Source organism: Chinchilla lanigera, unplaced genomic scaffold (assembly GCF_000276665.1).
Source record: "Chinchilla lanigera isolate Chin_1 unplaced genomic scaffold, ChiLan1.0 scaffold00013, whole genome shotgun sequence".
Lineage (NCBI taxonomy): Eukaryota > Metazoa > Chordata > Mammalia > Rodentia > Chinchillidae > Chinchilla > Chinchilla lanigera.
Genome location: NW_004955414.1, coordinates 25,739,431 through 25,762,645, shown reverse-complemented (window position 1 = coordinate 25,762,645; position 23,215 = coordinate 25,739,431). Strand labels below are relative to the sequence as shown.

At 34.0% G+C, this 23,215-nt stretch overlaps 1 protein-coding gene across 1 annotated transcript in view; it reads left to right on the top strand.

Annotated features, from left to right (window-relative positions):
- The window catches only part of Sbf2 (SET binding factor 2), a gene marked incomplete at its 5' end in the record, with an annotated part of 381,407 nt that overhangs the window by 82,723 nt on the left and 275,469 nt on the right, over positions 1-23,215 (top strand). Inside the window, 1 exon segment of the mRNA XM_013511938.1 lies at positions 15,087-15,224. Within this exon segment, the coding sequence (XP_013367392.1) occupies positions 15,087-15,224 (138 nt within the window).

Below are 23,215 nucleotides of genomic sequence, written 5' to 3'. Positions count from 1 at the left end.
GCCATCAATGACCCTACTGGGCCATTTACCCTTAGTTTTATAATAATGTGTAAATTTGAAATACTGGTAGGATATTGAGGTAGGGAGAAATCTATGGGAAGATCAATTGAAAAATTGTTTCTTAATGCTGATTGTAAATGTCTAGTTTCATCATCAATCTGAAGATTGATTTTTCTTGTGCATGCTGAGATAGTGCTCTATCACTGAGCTATATCAGCCTCTTTGTATGATTTTGAATTTTGATTTACTGGTTCATTTATAGTGAGAGTTATTGTTCTGCTGTTGTTCTCTTTCCCTCTTGCTCATATGTGTCTTTGGATATTCAATTACCTTTTCATTTTGACATGCCCCTCCCTTCCCTTGTATCCAATCTGGAACCAATTCTTACATCTGAATCAGTAGTTTTTATCACCACTTACAGTATATTACAAATATGAAAGATCCTTTCCCAGAAACATTAAATACTTTGATTTAATTTCTTAATGGGTTAATAGGAATGTCAACTGGCTCTACTTAAGAAGCTAGTTTGCTAAAGTAAATAGGTGAAGGTTGGCCTCTGTGTGTGTGTTTTATAGCCCAGTTTTCTCTTTTTCTTTCTTTCCTTTTTTTTTTTTTTTTTTTTTTTTTTGAGACAAGGTCTCACTATATAGTTCAGGCTGGTCTTGATCTCACTATGGTAGCCCAAACTGGCCTCAAACTTGCAGTGTAATCCCAGCTTCCCCAGTGCTGGGATTACAGATGTACGTTACCACACCCAGCCTGTAGCCCGCTTTCTTAAACCAGTCCAGTGCTGGGAGACAAGGGCTGGTGCTTTACTGAGCTCTGTCATTTCTATTTAAAATCTATAATCAACAAGCATGAGTCTTTAACTAAGTTTCCTTTTATTGGTCATTGGAGATGTTTGTCTTGCTTTTGAACCTAGCTTTTTTTTTTTTTTTTAAGTATGGGGCATCAAACCCAGAGCCTTGTCATATTCCAGACAAGTATTTTACTGGCAGCTCTGTCTTTTTTATTTTTTCATGGTTTTTTTTGTTCTGGTTATGTATTTAGTGTATAGTCACTGGTTGATAGTTAACTATCATGCCAGTTTTTAAAAATTATTTGTATTAGTACATGTTTATAGTACATAATGATTACATTCATCATGGGGAGTTGAGACATACACATAACACATCCCCTCCTCTACTTCTCCTCCCTCCATCTTTTGGTCCTTTCCCCTTTTGTAAAAGATCACATGCCATCCTTATTTAAAAGCGTATTTTTAGAATAGTAGAGTTCAGATGCAAAGAACACTCAAGGTTATAATCTCACATTGTTCTTTTATTAGTTCTCTGCAATAAATACTATATAAGTGGTATTTTTACAGAGTACTGCTAACTTGTGATTGCTTGGTTTCATTCTCAATTTTATAAATTCTTCATGAATGTATGTACCCCAAGTCTAGTAAGAACTGTGGTATCATCAAAACAGAATTATTAGCCAAGTCACCTGAGGTTTTGAAGCCTAGTTGAACCTGCACACATCACTTAACCTACTTGTTTTTCAGTTTTCTCCTTTATAAAACAAGTATAATACCTACTTTTAAAGCTTATAGAATTGTGATGGACATTGTAGAAGATAATGGAGTACAAATCAACAAAGCTTTATTTAGTATCTATTTGGAAAGAGACATATTAGCTTATAGAGAAATAAAAATTAAATAAAGCATAGCTTTTGGTAATTTATAATACAGTGGTATAGATACAGCTGTTTTACAGTAAGTTGTAGTACAACATGAACTGTGATAAATTCTCAAATATGTGTATGTCAGTTTTCTTGTTGCTGGGACACAATACCCAGCACCCATAAGTTAAAGGAAGAAAGATTAATTTGGGACCACAGTTTGTAAGGTTTCAGTCCATAGTCTGCTGACTGTGGGAACAGGGAAGGCAGGGTGGCATGGCAGAGGGGCATCACAGAGGAGAAACAGTTGATGGTGTGGCAGCAGTAGCTGTAGCTGCAGCTGCAGCCACAGCAACAGCCCTCCCTCCCCTTTTGTCTCATCCAGGTTACAAACCTTTTGGGTGGTACTACCCACACCCAGTCTAGGCCTTCCTATTATCCACATCCAGAACTATGCTAAATGATTCAGTGGACTAATTGAGTTATCACACCCCTAATGCACATTCACACATCCTAGATCTAGCCACGTCCCAAAGCCCCAACTGTTTAGCACATGAGGTTGGGTGGGAGGCATCTAGATACAAGCCATAACAATGGATAATGGATTAAGACACTATTGCCCCCAAAAGGAGCAATTTATACTCTAGGAAATGAGCAAAGATTTTACTGAAGAGCCATTCTTTGACCTAAAACCCTGTGACAATACCAACGTGCTATGTACATGTGAGGTGTGCCGTTACTTTTATCTACCAAACTTTCCACATATATAAATGAATTTGATTAGAAACTAGTTGGCTAGTTCTTATTTTTTTATTTGCTGTATAGGTCTAATCTTACTATTAAATCTTCATTCTTCTGAGTCTTGTTGCTTCTTCCTAGGCATACACTTGTAGAAGAGCAGTCATTCTCTCTTTGATTTTCAACTGAATTCATTGTTGCTTTTTCAAAGGAAAAGTTTTCTCTTCCTGTTTTGTTTTTCATAATGTAATTATTGAAAAGAAGAATTTTCTCTTTCAGGCTACTTTTCAAATACTCTTACCTCTGAAGTTCCAAGGAAACACCCACCTTGCTATTATCCAGATACATTTAGACTGAGCTTTGGCAGTAGAACATTTTGTTCTTTTTGCTGTATTTTTTTCAAGGGACAAAGATAAACAGCTTAAATAGATAACCATCTCTGGTTTTTGCTTCTAACAATAATATTTAGCAGCCAGTGAATATTCTGCAAGTGCCTTCTCATAAAAAGCTGCATTAAGTAAACAAGCAGTAAATATTCTTGTGACTGATAGATAATAGAATTTAAAGTTAGCAACTCTCCATATCTGAGTAAAACATTGTTTTTCTGTTTTGGTAAATAATACTCATCTTGTTTAGACAGGTTTTTATCAAAAACAGTGTTAACATTTCATACCAAACATTTTTATGAAGCTCATGAGAGCTAAAACAATAAATTTTGAACTGCTTGCATAATAATTCATTAGTTTTCATTAGCCATATATTTTGATTTACTTCTGAATCACAAGTTATATTGTGTCCTGTGTTTTGAAGACTGATAGCTATTGTGCATTTTTCCAATCATTTGGCGTTTACAGTAAAACCTAGCTTACTTTTTGCCATTGAATGCTTAGCCATGGCTTGAGTTGATGCCCAGAAATTTATTTTCATTTGATCCTTGGTTGCCAAATGATAATTTTGTTTCAGGTATTTTGTGTGTGTATGCCACTGTAATGTGAAATGTCATTTCCTTTGCAAACTTTATAGCACTAGTAGTCTAAGGGATACAGCCATTTCTTTTTTTTTTTTTTTTTTTTTTTTTTTTTTGGGGATACAGCCATTTCTAACACCCTTGTTTGTCTCCATAGATGCTATAGCTACTATATACCATGTACATGTTTCAAGTTGATATTTTCTTGAGTTATTTTTTGTTTAGGTAATCATGTATCATTGAAATCACCAGAATTACCAGACAGTTAACTCCTACAGGGCAGGGATTTTGTCTTTCTTACTGTGTTTTCAGTTCCTAAAACAGGTGTTGGCACGTAGTATGTTCAGTGACCTAATTGAATTAATTACACTGAGCCCTAGGCTCATCATCAGTACTCCCAGTTGCTTATGTAAATACCGACATGTTGGTCTTGGTGGTCTCTTCCAAAGAATGGCCCTGCCTCAGGCTAAAGATTTCCTCTGCTCCATTCATCAACTGTCTCCTCTTTCTTTGTATAATATTAACAAAGCATTAGCAGTGAAAATAATGTCAGTTGCGTGTACACTCAGCATCAACTATATAACTGGTCAAAGTTTCTATAATAGTGTTCAATACGTCCCAGGTACTATGTTAACCAATTTACATGCATGTCTTCATTTAATCTTGATAGTAAAGTATGAGACATTTTGTACTGAAGAAAAACTGAAGTTCAGAGAAATTAGGTAACTTTACAAAAATCATAACCCGAATAAGGTGACAGAGATAATGAGATTATCATGTTTAGCCTTCTCCATGAGTCTCTTTTTAGTATATCTGATAAATTGCTATGTAGCTTTTTGGTTTAATACATCCATTAAGAGCTACTTATTCTTTAGGAGGTATTTAATTTAATTGGCTGAAAGCTTTCATTATTAAAAGTTTCTTCTAGGATTGGGGATGTGGCTTGAGTATTAGAGCCCTTAAATTTTTTTTTTGTGCCTTGTAAACTATTATATCTTAGTAGGCTCTTCCAGAGGTAGCTATGATAGAACAAATCTATCCTTATGCACATTGGTTATATTTAGCAAGAGTAATGTACATATATATATGTAAATTTTCTTGGCTATAAGTGAAAAAATTTTCAAATGGTAAACTTGTATTTAGAAAGAATATATGTGATAATTTAAAATAACTAGTGAGCTTTTATTGGACATTTCAAGTTACAACTATATTATCCTATATATACATCTATACCTAGTAAACAGAGGTAGTGGAATTCAGTGCAAATGTATTTTAATCAGCCCAAATAAAGCCATATAAAATATGGATTAAAAGTAGGTGAAAAAGATTGTAGTGTGAGGAGTAATATATAGCTGTCATAAACTTAAAGATAGTAAAATCTGCAGAATGAAAATAAATCAATAAGTCACACGTAACAATTTTATAAAATATGAAGACCATCTCTTTTCTTATTTTTTGTCTATCTTCCTTTGCCAAATTTAGATTATTACCACTGTCACTAAGCTGTGTTTTTATGAATCCATCATTTCTTGTAGATGGGACTTTATAAGAATATTGATTGAGGGGCTGGGGATTTAGCTCAGTGGCAAAGCGCCTGCCTGGCAAGCGCAAGGTCATGAGTTCAGTTCCCGGTACCGGAGAAAAACCAAAACCAAAAAAAAAAAAACAAAGAATATTGATTGAGATAATTTTCAACATCTGTGTTTTTAGAATTTGCTATGTTTCATATATAATGCTAAAAAGAATTATATGAGGCACAATTATATGAGTAGGATTCTCTCATCCTGTTTATTTTCATTAAAACAATGTTGAAATATCAAAGAATAAACTTACAGGTTCTCATAATTTATCTACAATAATCATTTATTCTGGGCCAATCTTCACTTTTAACACCTATTCACTCAGTAGCCTCACACCTCCCCAATCTGATTGTTGTGAAACAAGTCATAGATATTATATTAATTGAGCCATAGGAAATTGTATCCAATCATTTAGACCTAAAAGTGGTGATTCTATGTAATTTAACTTAATAAAACGTTATTTGTAAATATTTCAGTATATATTTCTAAAATGTAAGATACTTTTTTTGAAACACAAACACAGTGTCATTATCATACCTAAAGATAATAATTCATTAATATCACCCAACATTTATAGTTTTCAAAAATCCTTATTTGTATATGTCTAGGTGTATATTGCTTTTTTATTGTCTTTTCATAGTTGGTTTGTTTATCAAACAAGGATCACATGCGCATTTGGTTGGTCACTTACTCTATAGTTTGTTCTTTAATTTTTTTATAAGCCATTTGTTAAAGAAATTGTGTTTTCTTAATTTTAAAAAATTATAATTTTAGTAATTCAAAATTAAATTTATTCAACTTTATGAGGAATACAGGAAACACATGTAACTAAGTATCTATGAAAGCCTACTTTATTTCTTTTATTCTAAGCACTTTCATTTTCAAATCAACCCAACGAAAGAGGGATTATTATTGACCTTGTATTATAATGTCACAGTTACTCAAACTACATTATGTATAGATCTATGAAGGAGTGAGTTGACAGCAAGATTCCACTGGATTTTGTGTTGAGAACATGGTAATGGAATTATGAGTGGAAAAGCCCCAAATGATAGCATTCTTTTTATTTATTATCCAGGAAATTGGTAAAGTTCCAGTGTTCATAATTTATCAGAAAGGAAAAGGTGTTGTATCTGAACTCACCTTATTTCCTCCATGTAAGCACTAAATTTTAAATCATTAAAACCAAGTAGTTCTTTTAACTATTTGCTAATTTCATATTTTTAAATTGAAAGTTTATCTAGAATTATTTTTGAGGCATTATATATATATATATATATATATATATATATATATATATATATTGGTTTTTCTCTGGTACCAGGAACCGAACTCACGACCTTGCGCTTGCCAGGCAGGCGCTTTGCCGCTGAGCTAAATCCCCAGCCCCTTGAGGCATTATATTTGTTTCTGACTCAAAAACAGTGAGCTTCAAGAAGTGAGCACATTTGCTCATTCTTAAAGATTTTGAAAGTCAACCACCTGCCCTTTTTACAGCTTTTAATGATAATGAATAGCTGGCTATGGTACATGTACCATGGGCTTGCCACCACTGCTCTGTACTGTTTATTTTTATTTCTATTTTTATTTTGAGACAGGGTCTGGCTTTGTAGTTTAGACTGGCCTTGAACTCACTATGTGCCCCAGGGTGGCCTTGAACTCATGGCTATTCTCCTGCTTCAGCCTCCTGAGTGCTGGGATTACAGACAAGTGCCACCACACCTGGGTCCCTCTGTACTGTTTAAAATCTTAACTTTTTCATTAAATATACAAAACTTTGATGATATGATTCATTGTTTTTTAGAAGCCATTTAGAAAATATTGATTTTAGTAACTGCAGTCTTAACAGATATCTGCCTTAAAGGCTATATAATACACATGAAATATTGTATGTTAAAAATCAAAACTCAGTATTTTTATGTGGTAAAACATTGATAGTGAATCTAGATAGGGGAAGATGGGCTTTATTGCTGTATTCAGATTAAGCCTTAATAAGCCTTAACGTTTATACATGCATATATATTTATATGTAAATGAATGCAACAGTATTTGGAAAGGAACCAGTAAAGTTATTGATAAAGGACTAGTAGAGGCAAACTTGCAGGATAGAGTGGTCAAATCATGAGTTACCTAAGAGGTTTCCTGCAGTGATCTAGTTTTCTTGTTTCTCATTTTCTGTTTCTTTTCCCCTTTAAGGAACCTAATAGGACATCATTTCAGTTTCTTTGTTTATAATTTTTATTATATCTTTTTCTGTAAGTGTTTTTGATGTGTGAACTTAATTTTCCCTCCTGCCACCCCATTTACCACTGAGCTGCATCCCTAGCCCCTAAACCTCTAATTGTATTATCTTATACATAATTAAAATTGTATTATAATAATGAAGACAATGCAGTGTTGTATAGTAGTAGTGATACCTGAATGCAAATTTTTATGAAGAGTACTATAGTTGACCGAATTAAATTAAGCTTCATTTTAAGCAGACTTTTGATGGTTTCTTTTAAGTATGCCTCATCCAAAGTTGCTCACTAAACTTGAACACAGATGTGACCCTCATTGTGTTATCCTAAAATATTGGAGAATTTCTCAGACTTTTAAATTGGCTTTTTTTCAAAACTCTTTTGCTCACTGTATTTTCTTTGAAATTTTGAAGAAAATATGTATATAGAGAGCACACATTCAACACTGACCTAGCCTGGGTTGGTACAGTTCAGTCTCCTAAATTTTACTTTATTTCACAAATCGCTTCTTCTTTTAGTCAGAATATAGGTCATAACAAGAGTTATTTTTTATCATTTCTTTTTTAATTCTCTTTAGTTATCAGGAAAACTAACCTGGGGTTACCTAAGCTTTAAAAAACAATTCAAGGGTATTTAGACATTTTTGTGCTTAATTGGTATAAGTTGTGGTCGTGGTTTACAAGGGAATAGATTTAATACAGGACACATAATTTATAGAATTATTTTATAATATTCACCAAAAGAGTCAGATACAGAAGAGTACAAGAGATCTGTCCATGCACTAGAGACCCAAAGAATCTAGCTGAGGGGCTGGATCCCACGCCAGTGTCCTGCACAAGTCCAGTTGAATACCTGGAGCCCATGGCACTGTCCTCCACAAGTCCAGCTGGAGGCCTAGAGCCCATGACAATGTCTCATGCAAGTTTGTATCAAGGAGCTGCACTGGGAAGCCCAAAGGTCAGTGGTGGAAGCTAGAAGGTGAAAGCCAGCAGGATGAAGATTCTGTACCAGCAGACTCAGAATTTTGCACTGGAGCCAGGAAGTAATGCTTAAAGCAAGGACCAGCACTCCCTTGAAAAGAACTGCAGCCATCCTCAGCTATAGTGAGGACCCGAGCGCCTCTGATGATACCAGCTGAGTTCATATCAGGAAGCCAGCACAACAAGCTTCTCCAGGAGAATCAATAGCACACGATCTTCCCCTCCAGTTCTGCTATTATGCTGTTGGCAACAATCCTCAGGTGGGCCTTCCACACCTGGAATTATGCTGATTCAATTCATTTGATGTTACAAGTTGACCATTCATTAATCTACCACAGTATACATTCTCAAAACCCAGTTGTATTTCTCTAAGGACATATTGTAACATATGCATAAAAGGTTATATAATTCCATGATTATTTCATCATTTGTTTAAAAATTGTAAATGTCCCAACCAGCCGACCATAGGGAATTGGCTAAGTTATAGTACTTTATGTATATTTATATGATGTTTTACTAGACAACATTAAAGAGAATGTTGTTAAAATATGTAAATACATGGAGAAATTTACATGTTATAGAAAGTGAAGAAAGAGAATATATAGTTGCTTATATCCTTTTGTGAATAAAAATATAACAGGGCTAGAGATGTGGGCCCAGTGGAAGAGCAGTTGCCTAGCACATGCAAGGGTCTTCAGTTTGGGCCTCAGCATTGCAAAAACTGCCTGCCCATACATGGTTGAAAGGAAATGTGGACTGTTACAAGATTTATTTCCTTTTCATGAGCCGGGTGTGATGGCACATCCCTATAATCCCAGCACTCCTGAGGCTGAGGCAGGAGGTTGCTATGAGTTTGAGGCCAGCCTGAGCTACATAATGAACTCAACAAGGCCAGTCTGAACTACACAACTGAGACCCTGTCTCAAAAAAAAAAGTTCATTTTCATATCATTTAATTTTTTGCCACAAATTAATATGAACAGAAAATAATACCCATAAGACAATTTATAACAGTAATTCAGCAGTGAAAGTACATAGTTCCTAAAGAGGCAGAGATTTGAATTCTAGTCCTGTTGATGTCAGAAACTATCTGTATGACCTTAACATCATTGTTTATAAAATGAGTTTGTGAAATATCATATATACTGTATAGTGTTGCACAAATGAGTTATTTTTATATTTGTATTTTTGTGTACAGATGGGTGGCTTGTGCATAAATGACCTGCTTCATACAACTGGGCAGTTAAGTAAGCAAGCAAGTTAACAGTTCTGACTTTGCATTCTTGAAGTGTCCTTTGCTAAGTTACGCCAAGGTGTTAAAGAAAAATGAAGGTGAACAAAGACAGCATCCTGAAAAAAGAATGGCTATTCTCAGATATGATGTAAAATTTTTAGTATGATCTATGTGAAATGATGAGGTCAAGCTAGAAGGGAGTGATCAAAAATACAAGCTGTTATATATATGCTTATGTATGTATGAAAACATTGTCAGCTTATATTGTGCTTTCATTGATAAAGTCATTCCGAAAAGGTGTTTTCTCAGTGATTTGAAGAAAGGAGGACAAAATATAAATCCATCAGTATAGTAATAAATTCTAAACATTTTAGGTTTTGCACCTGTGACAGCATTTTTTTTTTCCTGTTTGCCAGTAAAGACACTGGGGAGAACAAAATTCTGATTTTATCCTGTTTGTTTCATGCTTATCGTTGAGCTGTTTTTTAGTGACTACTCTGTTCCCAGCTGTCTAAACATTCTCTCATATTTTTGTCAGAAATGTGAATTGTAGTGTCCACTCCCTCATTGTTTATTATCTCTTCAACACTCTTTTAGTTAAAAATTGAAATGACTGAACCAGCTAGTATTATTGGGCTTGAAATCTAAATCCCACAAAGAGTATTATCCTTTAAGTGGTGGGATCATACCCTGATACACAAATTCTATTGTTTAATCTATGATGCAGTGAATTTGAGAAGTACATATTTATAACTTCCAAGTTAGGGCCATTTCTTTTTCTGCATTGCAAAACATTTTTATAAACGCAATTGTGGAAACTATTGTTTATTTTGTGTATATTTGTGTATTAGTGTATATATTTGAGAATAAAAATTTATTAAATTAAAATTTTCTTGTATGATTGTAATGATTTTTTAAATGTAGAACATAAAATAATTCCTTTTTTATAGTGTTATGTATAGAGTAAGGGATGTGTCTAGGTAACTCTTTTTGGAACATTTTGGTGAAAATTTAGTAAAAATTACCTCACCAGACCAACCATGAATTACCATTACCCTCTTAGCTGTGGTCACAGTAAGCTGAATTTTGAAGTACTTACTGAATCTGAAAAATGATTCTTGGAATTTCCCAAAAGTTTTAGGTTAGTGCTTCTTTGAAATCACAGAATTCCTGTTAAAATATAAACTGAAGGAAATGAGGCTTTTTAAGAAACTAGTGTTATACCTAAACAGTTACATTCTCCTTTTGGATGTGATGTGTTTATTATGTTCTGATAAAAGAAAGAATTTTCTTTAAGGTTTTTTTTTTAAAGAGACACGTTTAATTTTTTAGTTTAAAGATCATATGATAAAACATGGAGGAGTAAGCTGTGAAAATATGGATGTAAATGAAGGTCAGGGAAAATAAGAGTGACTATGAAGACTATTTGAAGCATTTAAGAAGTTGTGGTCAGAGGTAGTTACAATGAAATTTAAATATATATTGCTTTCTTAAAGGCCTTCTTATCTCAAATGGACTTTTTAAAGAAATTGAAAATCTGTGGCTATGAAGAATACATTGACTATTAGCCCGTTTTGATTCCATTTTGATTGCCACTACTTTAATTCCTGTTAAGATACAGCAGCTTTATCCTGTTTTGTTTTTGAACCACTCATGTATCAACAAAATGAAAGAAGCAACCAGTATCTAAGTATTGTTATGAAAGTAACTTTGACCCCAGGGACTCTTGTGGTCTTGTTTATTATACTTTGACAGCTACTATTCTAGAATGAAAAAGGCTTACAGTGGTCACAAGTAAACCTGAGATAATAATGTCATGGAATTCAATGTATAGATTTTTGCAGAAAAATAAATACATAAAGATAAAGACAATGATGTCAGCTTTTTTATACCAGATTGGTAGTAAATAGATAAGAAGTTCTGGGGAAATATAGAGGGGGGAAAGGAAATGACATTATAGAATGAATGGTGTTTAAGTCCTCAATAAATATTTATTAAGTGAATTACCACTTCAAAATAAAAAATTTAATAGAAATGTTTTCATTTATTTTATAATTCAGGTTATCTTTAAAGCTTATGCCATTTCATACAATTTCTTTGTCTTTCTTTAGTTTCTTTACATAGTCTTCATGATGTCTGTTTAAAGGAATTCATCTGGTAAACCTTTTCATTCTGTAGAAAGGCTGTGAATATGATTCCAAATATAGGAAATCATCTATTCTGATGTCTCTAAACTAAGAAAAGGGTGTAATTTAAGTGGTGAAAGGAAGGGCAGGCTTTGGAAATGGTCTCCAGGGACTGTTCTGAGCACTTTTCATGTATTAACTTACATACCTTCTTAAGAGTATTATCTGTGGATACTAATATTCCACATTTGTAGATAAGGAAACTGAGATGCTGAGAGGGTAAATAGATTGCTTGAGATCACACAGTTATTTAGTAACAAAAAGAAAGGTAATCCAGCACAGAGAGCTACTCTGTTGGTATACTAATTCCTGTTTTTCCTCTGTCTTTCATGAGCAATATTGCTACTCAAGATTATGTCCTCCAGATTTAAAAAAGACTATTTTTAGAGCACATTTATTTATTTATTTATTTGGTACCGGGAATTGAACTGAGGACCTTGTGCTTTTCAGGTAGGCACTGTGCCACTGAGCTATATCACCGGCCCATTTAGAGCAGTTTTAGAGTCATAACAAAATTAAACAAAGGTCAGATAATTTCCAAATACCTCCTGCCCCCAGAACAACCTCCCCATCATCCTACACGTGCATGATACATTTGTCGTGAATGTGAAACTACACTAAAACATCATTATCACTGGAAGCCTATTGTGTACATTAGGGATCATTTCTACTATGGTGCTTTCTGTAGGTTTTGATAAATATGTAATGACATATGTTCACCATTATAGTATCACATAGAATACAGTAGTTTTACTCCCTTGAAGATTCTGTGTTCCACTTCTTTACACCTGTTTATGTCTCACTTCATTCTTGACTCCTGGCAACTGCTGATTTTTTTTACTATCTACTTAGTTTTACCTTTTGCAGAATGTCATATAATTGAAATCACATAATATTTCAGCCATTTCAAGCTGGCATTCTTACTTTTTAATATTCAGAATGCTTTCCTAGCCTGTGTGAAGCCCTGGGCTCAATTCCTAAGACCACACAATGTTGATTTACATTTTCTCCATGTCTTTCATGACATGATAGCTCACTTCATTTTGGCGTTGATAATGGTCCATATCGTGAATGTACTACAGTTAATTTATCCACTCCACTTACCTAAAGACTATTTTGGTTGCTTCTAAGTTTTGTAAATTAGGAATGTTACCATAAACATTGCTGTGCATAATTTTATGCAGGTAGAAATTTGCATGCTCATTTAAGTAAATACCAAGGAGCATGGTTAATGAATATTATAGTAATAACATGTTGAGTTTCATAAGAAACTATTATTTATTTATTTATTTATTTGGCTTTTTGAGACAGGGTCTCCCTGTGCAGTTCAGGCTGGCCTTGAGCTCACTTTGTAGCCCAGGCTGGTCTTGAACTCACAGTGATCCTCCTTCCTCAGCCTCCTGAGTGCTGGGATTACAGGCGTGTGCCACCATGCTTGGCAAAACTATCTTTTAAAATGACTGTATCCATTTGCATTCTCAGTAAAAGTGAATGAGGGTTTTTGTTGCTCCACATCCTAATTGAATTAAGTATTATCATTGTTATGGCTTATATCAAGAATGTCCCCCAAGAACCTTATGTGCTCAGAGATGGGGCTCTTGGAAAGTGATTGGGTCATAAGGATCACTGGAATTGTGGCCGTCTGGTCCTTTCCTGCTCTGCTTCCTGATCACCATGAAGTGAACAGCTTTCCTCTGCGTAGGCCCTTTCATCATGCCCCTGACCATGCAAGGTCTGAAACTTCTGAAATGTGAACCCAAATAATCCTTTCTTCCTTTAACTTGCAAGTATTGAGTATATTGTTCCAGTGACAAAGTGACTTAGTTGTTGTTCCTGATTTGGGCCATTATGCTAGATCTACAGTGGTAACCTCCTTTTTTGCTTTATTTTTCTTAGTTTTTTTCGTGATGCTGGGGATCAAGCCCAGTGCCTCAAGCATGCTAGGAAAATGCTGTACCACTAAGCTATACCCTCAACCATTCCTTGTTGTTTAATTTGCATTTCCCTTATGGCATATGATGTAGAGCATCTTTTCATATGCTGATTTTATATCTTTAGATCTTCTTTGATGAGGTGTCTATTAAGAACTATGGCCCATTTTTTAGTCAAGTTGTTTCTTATTGATGAATTTTAACTTCTTTGTGTATTAGATAACAACTCTTTATCAGATATATATTTTTTAAGATACTGTATTTCCAGGCTGTATCTAGTTTCATATCCATATTCTTTTTCTCTCCCTCTCTCTTTTCTTGATTGTTTTGAGAAGGTCTCATTATGCTTTTGAGGCTGGCCTTAAACTCACTATGTAGCCCACGTGGCCCTCTACTCTTCACAGTCCTCTGCCTCAGTTCCCCGAGTACTAGGGCTACAGGCATGTGCCAGCAGGCCTGGCTTTGACAGTTTCTTTCACAGAGCAGAAATTTTTAATTTTAATGAAGTCCAGTTATCACTTTCATGAATCATACCTTTTGATATTTTATCTAAAAAGTTATTTCAAAGCTTAAGGTCATCTAAGACTCTTCTATGTTATCTTCTATAAGTTTTTTGGTTTTGCATTTTACATTTAGATGTGACATCAGTGACGTCAGTTTTTGGAAAGAGTGTGAGGTCTATGTCTAGGTTCCTTTTTTTTTTTTTTTTGGTTGCATGTTCATGTCTAGTTGTTTTAACTCCATTTGTTGAACTCATTATCTTTTCTTTATTGTATTTCTTTTGGTTTTTTTGTTAGCCCTAAATGTAATCTGTCTTGGTAACAAGATACCTCTTTCATCATACTCAATTGAAAATACCTTAGATTCATGAGGAAATATTTTAATAATTCTCTTTTCCATCAGTGATACATGCTTTTTACTTTATTTCCAACTTACTGCATGTTTTGTTCTCATGGTTATGAAAAAGTCCCTCGTTTTGGTCTCAGGAATGGCAACATGGTCTCAGGAATAACATCTCAGAATGGCATCTGTAGAAAATTAAGGCTATTTTCATCTCTTGGTTACTTTCTCATCACTGAGACGCAAAAGAGGCTTATTTTAACTCACAGTTTGTAAAGGTTTCCGTCCATAGTCAGTTGGCTCCAAGGTAGAGGGGCATGGCAGAGGGGCATGGTTGACAGGAAGCAGAGAGAGAGACCTGCAGCACCCCCCCAGTGACCCACGTCTTCCAACCATATCACACCTTGTAATAGCAAATCAATCATAAGCCCCCATAATCCATTCATCTGCCAAAAGCTCCACCTGTGAATACATGAAGCTTTGGGAAACGTCTAGGTATAAGCCATAACACTTCATAAAATATACATGCATGTTGTTAAAAATTTTCTCCAGTATGAATGTGTATGTGAAGTTTTTTTTTTTTTTTTTAATGTGGCTGGCTGCATTGACACAATTGCTGCCACATCAGGTAGAAATTTTGAAAGATAGAAGCATTTAATATCTCTCAGCTATTAAGGGATAAGTTTCATTATACTTTAAAATGTGACCACTTTTTTCTGTCCTGTTTAGTTTTGTCAGCCCGCTGGATGGCAGCTGTCCAGAGAGAGGAAGCAGCCGACGTTCTTTGTGGTGGTACTAACAGATATTGACTCTGATCGACATTACTGCTCATGCCTAACCTTCTATGAGGCAGAGATCAACCTTCAGGTAAAAAAACCCAAAAGAACAAAAACACTTTGCTATCCAAAACGCAGTCATAGGGACAGCATTTAGGACTTCTTTTATGCCATACTTGTTAAAACTACAAGTTTGAATTTCATTGGCTACTTTAAAAACCATGAAGAGCTTTTTATATGAGGCCAGCCTGAGCTATATATTTAGTGATACCCTGTTTCCATAAATAAAGTTAAATTAAAATTTTAAAAATAAATAACCATCATACGAGGATTTCTGAGAATAGCATATCTGTGAGTTGGATTATTAAGATTAGTTTTCTCTTGTGAACCTGGATATTTTTCCTCCAAGTTTTTCTTTCAGGGGATCATTCATAGAATATTTAATAAGAATGTTTATAAATCATTTATTACAATGCTTGACAATATTGAAGCACCTCAAATAAAGTGTGTGTGTGTGTGTGTGTGTGTGTGTGTGTGTTTGTTTTCCTGACATTGAGGATTGAACTCAAGGTGTCTACACTGAGCTATATCCCCCAGGCTTATTTTTCAATTTTTTTGTTTTTGTTTTTTTAATTTTTGAGATAGGGTCTTGCTAAGTCCCCAAGTTGCCCAGACTGAGCTCAAACTTGTGATTCTCCAGACACCACCATGCCTGGCTAAGTAAATGTTAGCTCATTCTTATTAGTGGTGGTATTATCAACACAATTGGTCCAAAATTCATAGGCTAGAACTATAGAAATTTAAAATGTTTGCTCATTCAGAGTATTGGTTAAGGATTTTAGTTTCAGACCACTGGATCTACTTTCTTTAAGCAGAAAGGATTTATAACAAAATAATGGGCAACTAATGGAGTTTCAGGGATGGAGTTTTGAGGGATAAGGGATAAACAGGGAATCAGTTTTAGGAACAAGGAATAGTTGCACATTGCACATTAGAAAGCATATTCCTTCTATCTTTTACCACTTGATACTTAATGGTGCTGCATATAACCTTCATTATAGTTGCCCTAGAATATCCCATCCCCCATGTGTGGTCAGCATCTCACACTGCTGACTTCTCCTTCTAAGTCTCAAATGGGTATTTCCTTGGTGGATTGCTTGCAGAACCTACTTTCATGAAAGGAAGTCAGAAAAAAAGTATGGGATCTTTTGTTGGCAGTGGTTATAGTTGTTTTCCCCTCCAGGTTCTGTAGTACATGAAGGAAACTATAAAGGGGTTTAGAGGATGTTGGGTATGCCAGTTTGCATTATTTGCTGTAGCTTCTACATGCAGATAAATTAATATCATCATTAGGAGAAATGATTGGCTTGCTTTCTGGAATTTTTCATAGAGAAGCATTTGTAGTTTTGATTATCTTTATTAAACTATAAAATCTAAGTTTTCTGTATGCAGAAACCTAATTTTTCACTACAAAAGGAAACAAATCATCTATCATGACACACACTTACATTAGACTTTTATATTAAAACCGGCATGACAGTTTATTGACAGTGAACTATTAAAAGGTTACATACAATGAAATATGCATTTTCTGCATCATCAGCACATTTTTCCTTTGTCAGATCTTTGTGGGAAGCCATATCAAAATGTGAAGGTTTTTAAATTAGGAACTCAGACTAAGAAATATTTGATATGAAATATTTAATGGCTATCAGCATATTGCTTATGTTTGAAATTAAAGATTATATTGTCAGTAGTCTGTGAAATAGTCTCTTATGTCCTAGTGGTCAGATGGATATCACTGACAACTAGTTGATTAAATTCATTTTTAATTTAGTCTAAATAGTTGGAGACTATTCTGTAGCTCATGTGCTACTCTCTCTCTTTCATTTCTATGTTAATGTTTAGAGTTTAATTTAATGGTGAAATGCAGTGTATTTTTAATTTTTGTATTCTTCACAGTTCCCTAGAATTGTCTAACAGAGCTAACTGACTATGTAGGTATTCTCTTCACTAGCCTCTTCTTTTCCCTCCAGATAAAGAGACAGAAAGGTAGTACATTAAGACATTATCACAGGTGTTTATAAAGAGGTTGTAGAAATTCTTGGGTATTTTTCAAATTTTTTTTTGTAAATGATTGTAAATTTACAGAAAAATTGCAGGAATTATCCAAGCATTCATATATCCTTTACTCATATTCACCTGTTAATCTTTTGTTACACTGATTTTTTGAGATCTTTCTCCTGTTCCCTCTTTTCCTTCTTTCCTCTCTTCCTTTTTTTTCTCCTTTCTGAATACATATGCACACACACATTTCTTTTTCTGAATGATTTGAGAGAAAGTTATGTGTGTCATATCCCTTTACCCTAAATTCTTCAGTATATTGTCTCAGTAATTTTATCATTGGTGGGGTAAAATACCCAACACTCACAACTTTAAAGGAGAGGTTTATTTTGGTTTACAGTTTGTGAAGGTTTCAATTCAGTAGTCGTGGGGGCATCGCAGAGGAAAGTTGCTCATGGCATGACTTCCAGAAAGCAGAGAGCAAAGGGAGGAACTGAGGAGGGAGATAAACCCTTCTGGGGCCTGTGCCTAGTGACCCTCTTCTTCTGACCACACACTGCCTTCTAATGGCAATTCAGGTATAAGCCCCATAATCCAGTCACCTTTCAACCATCACCCCCTCCATGAGCATGAGCATCTTGGGGGAACATATAAACCATAACATGTATATTTTAAATGAACATGTAAAGTACAGCCATCAACCTCAGGCAATTTAACATTTATACAATACTTTAACCTACCATACACATTCTTATTCTTACTTTGTCATTTGACTGACTTCCCTCCCTCCCTTCCTTTTTCTGAGACTGCATCTCACTGCGTTGCATAGCCTTTCCTCTTTGACTAAATCAGTCCTGCTTCAGCCTCCTAAGTAGCTGGGACTGCATTTGCCCACCATTCATGACCTAATAATGTTCTTTATAACTCCATCCCCTATTTTCTTCTAGGACATGCCCAATGCATATCACAGGTTATTGCATTTATCATTTCTCTTGTTTTGTTTCATCTGGAATAGTTGCTTGGCCTTTCTTTCTCTTATGACATTGACATTTTTGAGTAGTATAATTTGTGTATCCCCCCCTTAATAGACTATTTTTTACTTTGTGTTTTTTGATGTCTCTTTTTAGATTCGGGTTGCATACCCACAGTTAGGTTAGTACTTAAGTGTGTTTTCCTTCTGAGGGTTTATACCTGGAAGTACAGAATGTCTGTTTATTGTCACTGATGATACTAATTTTGGTAACCTGGTCAAGTGATTGTCAAATTTCTGTACTATATAGTAGTTATTTTTTCACTTCCAAATAATAAGTGAACCGTAGGCAGAAACTTTGAATAGACAAATATCCTGTGACTCATCACTCGTCCTCCATTAGATATAGCATTTTTTGATGATTCTTTCCTGGACCAACTTTGATTATGATGATTGTAAAATTGTTATTTTCCAACTCCATGCTCCTTCTACCTTTACTAGTCAACAGTTGACATTTTATCATAAGCAAGAATTCTCTTACCTGTCTGAACCATGGGCCAGTTTTTTTTAATAGTGTATAATTCATAAGTGGTTTTCATGACTTTAATGCACATGTTATCCCATATTTGACCAATGGGCATCTCTCAGACTGGTTTCTATATTTTTTAAATAAGGTCCCATCTTTTTTTTAATTAAAGCATTTTTCAACTTTTTGCTTTTAATGGTGTAATTTAATCCAAACTCATTTCTTTTCAGCCTCAACCTTAATATCAGCCATTTCTTTAAGGACCCTTCACTCCTTTGAATAAAGAATGGTTTTCATATATTTCAAATCAATGCTTTAAAAAGTTACTTTTCTTTTTAGCTCAGATATTTTCCTATTTATCCTTTTAAATGGGCCAAAAATTATATTTATTATACTTATTTAGTTTTTATGAGTCATCAAGTTACACCACTTTAAAAGGTGCTTTATATGAGTTTTTCTAAGATTGTAAAGATATAAACATACTATAAAAATTTGGGCTTCTATATAATGTACTTAGGTACTACCCAGAATTGCAAGTCTGATTTTTCTATGCTGGCATCAAAAAATTAGTCTTTTGAGTTTGATCCAGATGAGGGTACAAACTGTGAGGTACAATTTGGGGGAAAAAAAAAAAAGAAGAAGAACAAGAAGAAGAAGAAAAACCCAAATGATAGTCTTTTCTAGATCCATCAGTAAGGTTTTTCTCATTTTTGGCATCAACTGTTTAGCTATGTCCTTTTTTAAAAATGTGTTTGTCTTTTGATTTTGGATCATATCATCAGTTCAAAATAGATCATTTAATTCTCACGTGGTGTGAATTACTTCATACCCGTTACCCTATGACACATTATTTGGAAGTCTAAAGAAGAGAAACTTAGGGACACACACCATCCAAAGTATAATTGTGCAAGTTTAAAAATGTTGGCTTGGTTTCCTTTTTCAGGATACAGTAACATGGTTAGTAATCACATGCAAATTTTGGCATTGATCATAAGCAGCTTTGGCATTAAACTTTTGATAGCATGTTTCCAGAATTCTTCAACCTGGCAATGTGATCCTAGATTGTCTTTTTAAGTAATCAGTAGACTATGACAGATTTGACATTGAAATTTATGGTTTAGGTAAAATGTGATAGACCTTTCTAAATTTTCCTTTAGTTTTGTACCTTTTTAAAATTTTAATATATTTATATACCTATTTCTGAACCAATGATAATTATTTTCTCAGTGAACATATTTGCCATATCAGCCGACACATTGCCATCAAAGAAAGAGAGAAAGGGAAATGAAAGAGGGTGATTTGGGGAGGTAAGAAGAACAATCAAGGTAGAAGAGGCGTAAAGGCACGATATGCTTCTCATTGGGATTGAATTCTAGTACAAAAAGCAAATCCAAAACTTAAGTGCAAAAATACCCCAAAATACCATATGCTAAGTATTATTCAGTGAAACAGATAATTGAAGGCTGGGCAACTGGAGTAAGTATTACAGAGTTCAAAAAACTTGGCTGGACATTTGAAAAATGAGAGCTAAGACTTAGAAGAGGAAAAAGAAAAGAGGAAATTGGGCAAAAACTACAAATAGAAAAAAATATTTTAGAGTTTATGGTAAATTAAAAGTTTATGTTCTGTGTACTTTGCAAACATTTTATAACACTATTTTATTCCATTTTACTTAATTCACATGTATTTTATTTTATTCTCACAAGAACACCAGTTGGTAGGTTTCAGCATTTCCATTTTAAAGATGAGATTAAAAGACTTACCCAGGAATATTCAGGTACTAAGTCAAAGAGCTTGACTATGTCTATTTCTAGAGACCAACTACAAAAGCATATACTGTAATACTGCAGAAAAGTATATTACTATGTTCTTGGTTCAAGAATAAGACCTATTATGAAAACAGAAAAGATAGTTAAGAAACAGATCATGTTGTACTTAAGAATACAATATCCAACAATGGAAACATTACAAATCAATGATATCTGTATATTTCAAGAAATGTTATTTAAACAGGTATTTGAGAAAATAAATTTACATATTCATAATATCATGCAGTTATTTCCAAATTATTAAGGCATTACTTGGAAAATAGTAAAATGTATTTCTAGACTGCTGTATAGATAAAAACTTGGAGCAGTGAAGGAAATCACATGCAAAACATTCCCTAGATTTATCTGAAGTACAACCTAATCAGTTTTCTTCTTCCTTAGTTTTCAAAGTATATTGTGCTTATTATAGAAAATTTAAAATGTTTAAGTAGAAAGGTGAAATAATGGAAAAAATAGTTTCTTTAATGATAAGGATTTTTTGAAACTAAAATGGCTACACACTTATCTACCATTTCAAATCATTCTCCTGATGGCATTTATTTTGTTTTGTCAATATTATGAATAAGACTATTATGAATATCTTTTTAAGAAAATCTTTGTTCCCCCAGGACGCATTTAGTCGATGATAACTTAGCATTAGTCAGTGATAACTTATTAAACCAGAAATTAGGAATAACAAATTCTGGGAAGTGGGTTAGCCATTAATATAATCAACATTATACTTGATCACATTCTAGAGACTAATTTTTAGAGCTTATTCAGCAGAGTCTAGCATAAGTAGTATTACAAAGACACAGAAAAAAGTGGGAGACTTGCATACCTTGACTTTATTCTAGTTTGATGAGTTATAACACATGCAAGTATCTATATGTGATTCTCCTTACAGTAAGAATAGTAAACGTTATGCGTTTACCGCAGTCCTCACTCTCTTTTTTTACCATAGTCTTTACTCTCTGTCTTTACTCCTATCTATTTATCTATCTATCTATCTATCTATCTGTTTATTTATTTATGGTTTTTTTTTGAGACAGGGTCTCAGTGTGTAGTTCAGCTGGCCTTGAACTCTCTTATGTAGCCCTGATGGCCTCAAACTCACAATGATCCTCCTGCCTCAGCCTCTTGGTGCTGGGTTTATAGGTGTGCACCACAACATCCAGCTTCATTCTCCTTTTAAAATAGGAACTGGCCAGTGAACAGTATACTGAATTTTAATAGTTCACTTGATAATTTCACAGATACATTTTGTCAGGAAAAGCTATCATGAATTATGATTGATTAATTAGTGGATTATGATTACTTGATCCATTAATTATATGAGACATTAATACAACAGGAAAAACATTTGAGGGTAAATTTCCAAAATCCTTCAATGTGAAATGACTCCTTAAATTTTAACAATTTCAGGCTAGGAAAGACTAACTAGTAAGAACTGTATATTGTTATTACTATTTTATTTAAACACAAGAAAAGATTATAAAGGGAAAAAAGTTCTAAACATCTTTTCAGATTGACAATTTGACATCTAAGATATTTCTCTTAGCTCTTTGAACTAATACCTATGTTTTGTAAAGCTTATATGTCACAAGTATAAGAAAATAGAAAGACAGTTAGCCAATATTAGAAGACTTGGTTTGTAATCACAGCTGTGCCTTTAATGAGCTATGTACATAGCCTTAGCAAGTCATTTCAGTGCTCTGGGCATTATTATAAAGCGAAAGGGGTAGGTTTCAAGTTCTTCCTACTACTGTGTTATTTTTGCTATTTTGATGTTAATCATATTTTACTTTAGATATTTATTTTAATGGTATTACTAGTAGGTAATACTTTAAAATTTAGAATTTCCACCCAAATTATAATTCACAGAATACTATTCCAAATCATCTTCTGAATAAGGTGCACTTTTTTTTTTTTTTAGGTGAGCGTGCCTTATAGAATTTATTGCATGGCATTTGTTTATAACTAAATGTTCTATTTCTTTATTGAATGTTTCAATGTGCCATGTTATGGTTTTGACATATGTTCCATAAGAAAATAAAGTTGAAATCTTGATGTTTATGACCACTTTACTATAAACTTCTCCATCAAAAATTCAGGAAAATATACTTTAACTGAAAAACTAGTGAAGTTAACTTTTTAAACTCTTATAGCTCATCAAACAGTATTACTGTAATGATTTGTCTTAGAAAAATAATTTTGCACTTGGTTATTTTTAGTTTTTTCACTGATTTTATCAAGTAGTGTGATGGTAATCTTGATTGTCAACTTGATTGGCTTGTGGGCTGCCTAGGAGGTTAGTAAAGCATACTTCTGAATGTGTCTGGGTGGGTCATGGGGGTGTGACCTTAGGAACTGTGTCTGGTCCTTGACCTTTTCCTCTGTGGATCTTTCTTTTTTGCTCCTGAGTCTTGGCTGCCATGGGATGAGGCAGATTTCTTCTGCCATGCCCTCCTACCATGATATTTTTGTCTTACAGCCAGGCAAGCATGGACTGAAACCTCTGAAGCCATGAGCCAACATAAACCTTTTCTCTTTCAAGTTGTGTTTAATTGGGTATTATGTCCTAGAAAAAGAAAGGTGACTAAGATAGGTAGGGAAAAAGAAATTTAAAAGAATTCATTGCCTATGGCAGTTCACAAAACAATATTCTTGAATTCATGTGACACTAATTTTGAGATAATTAACCTTGTTAGAAA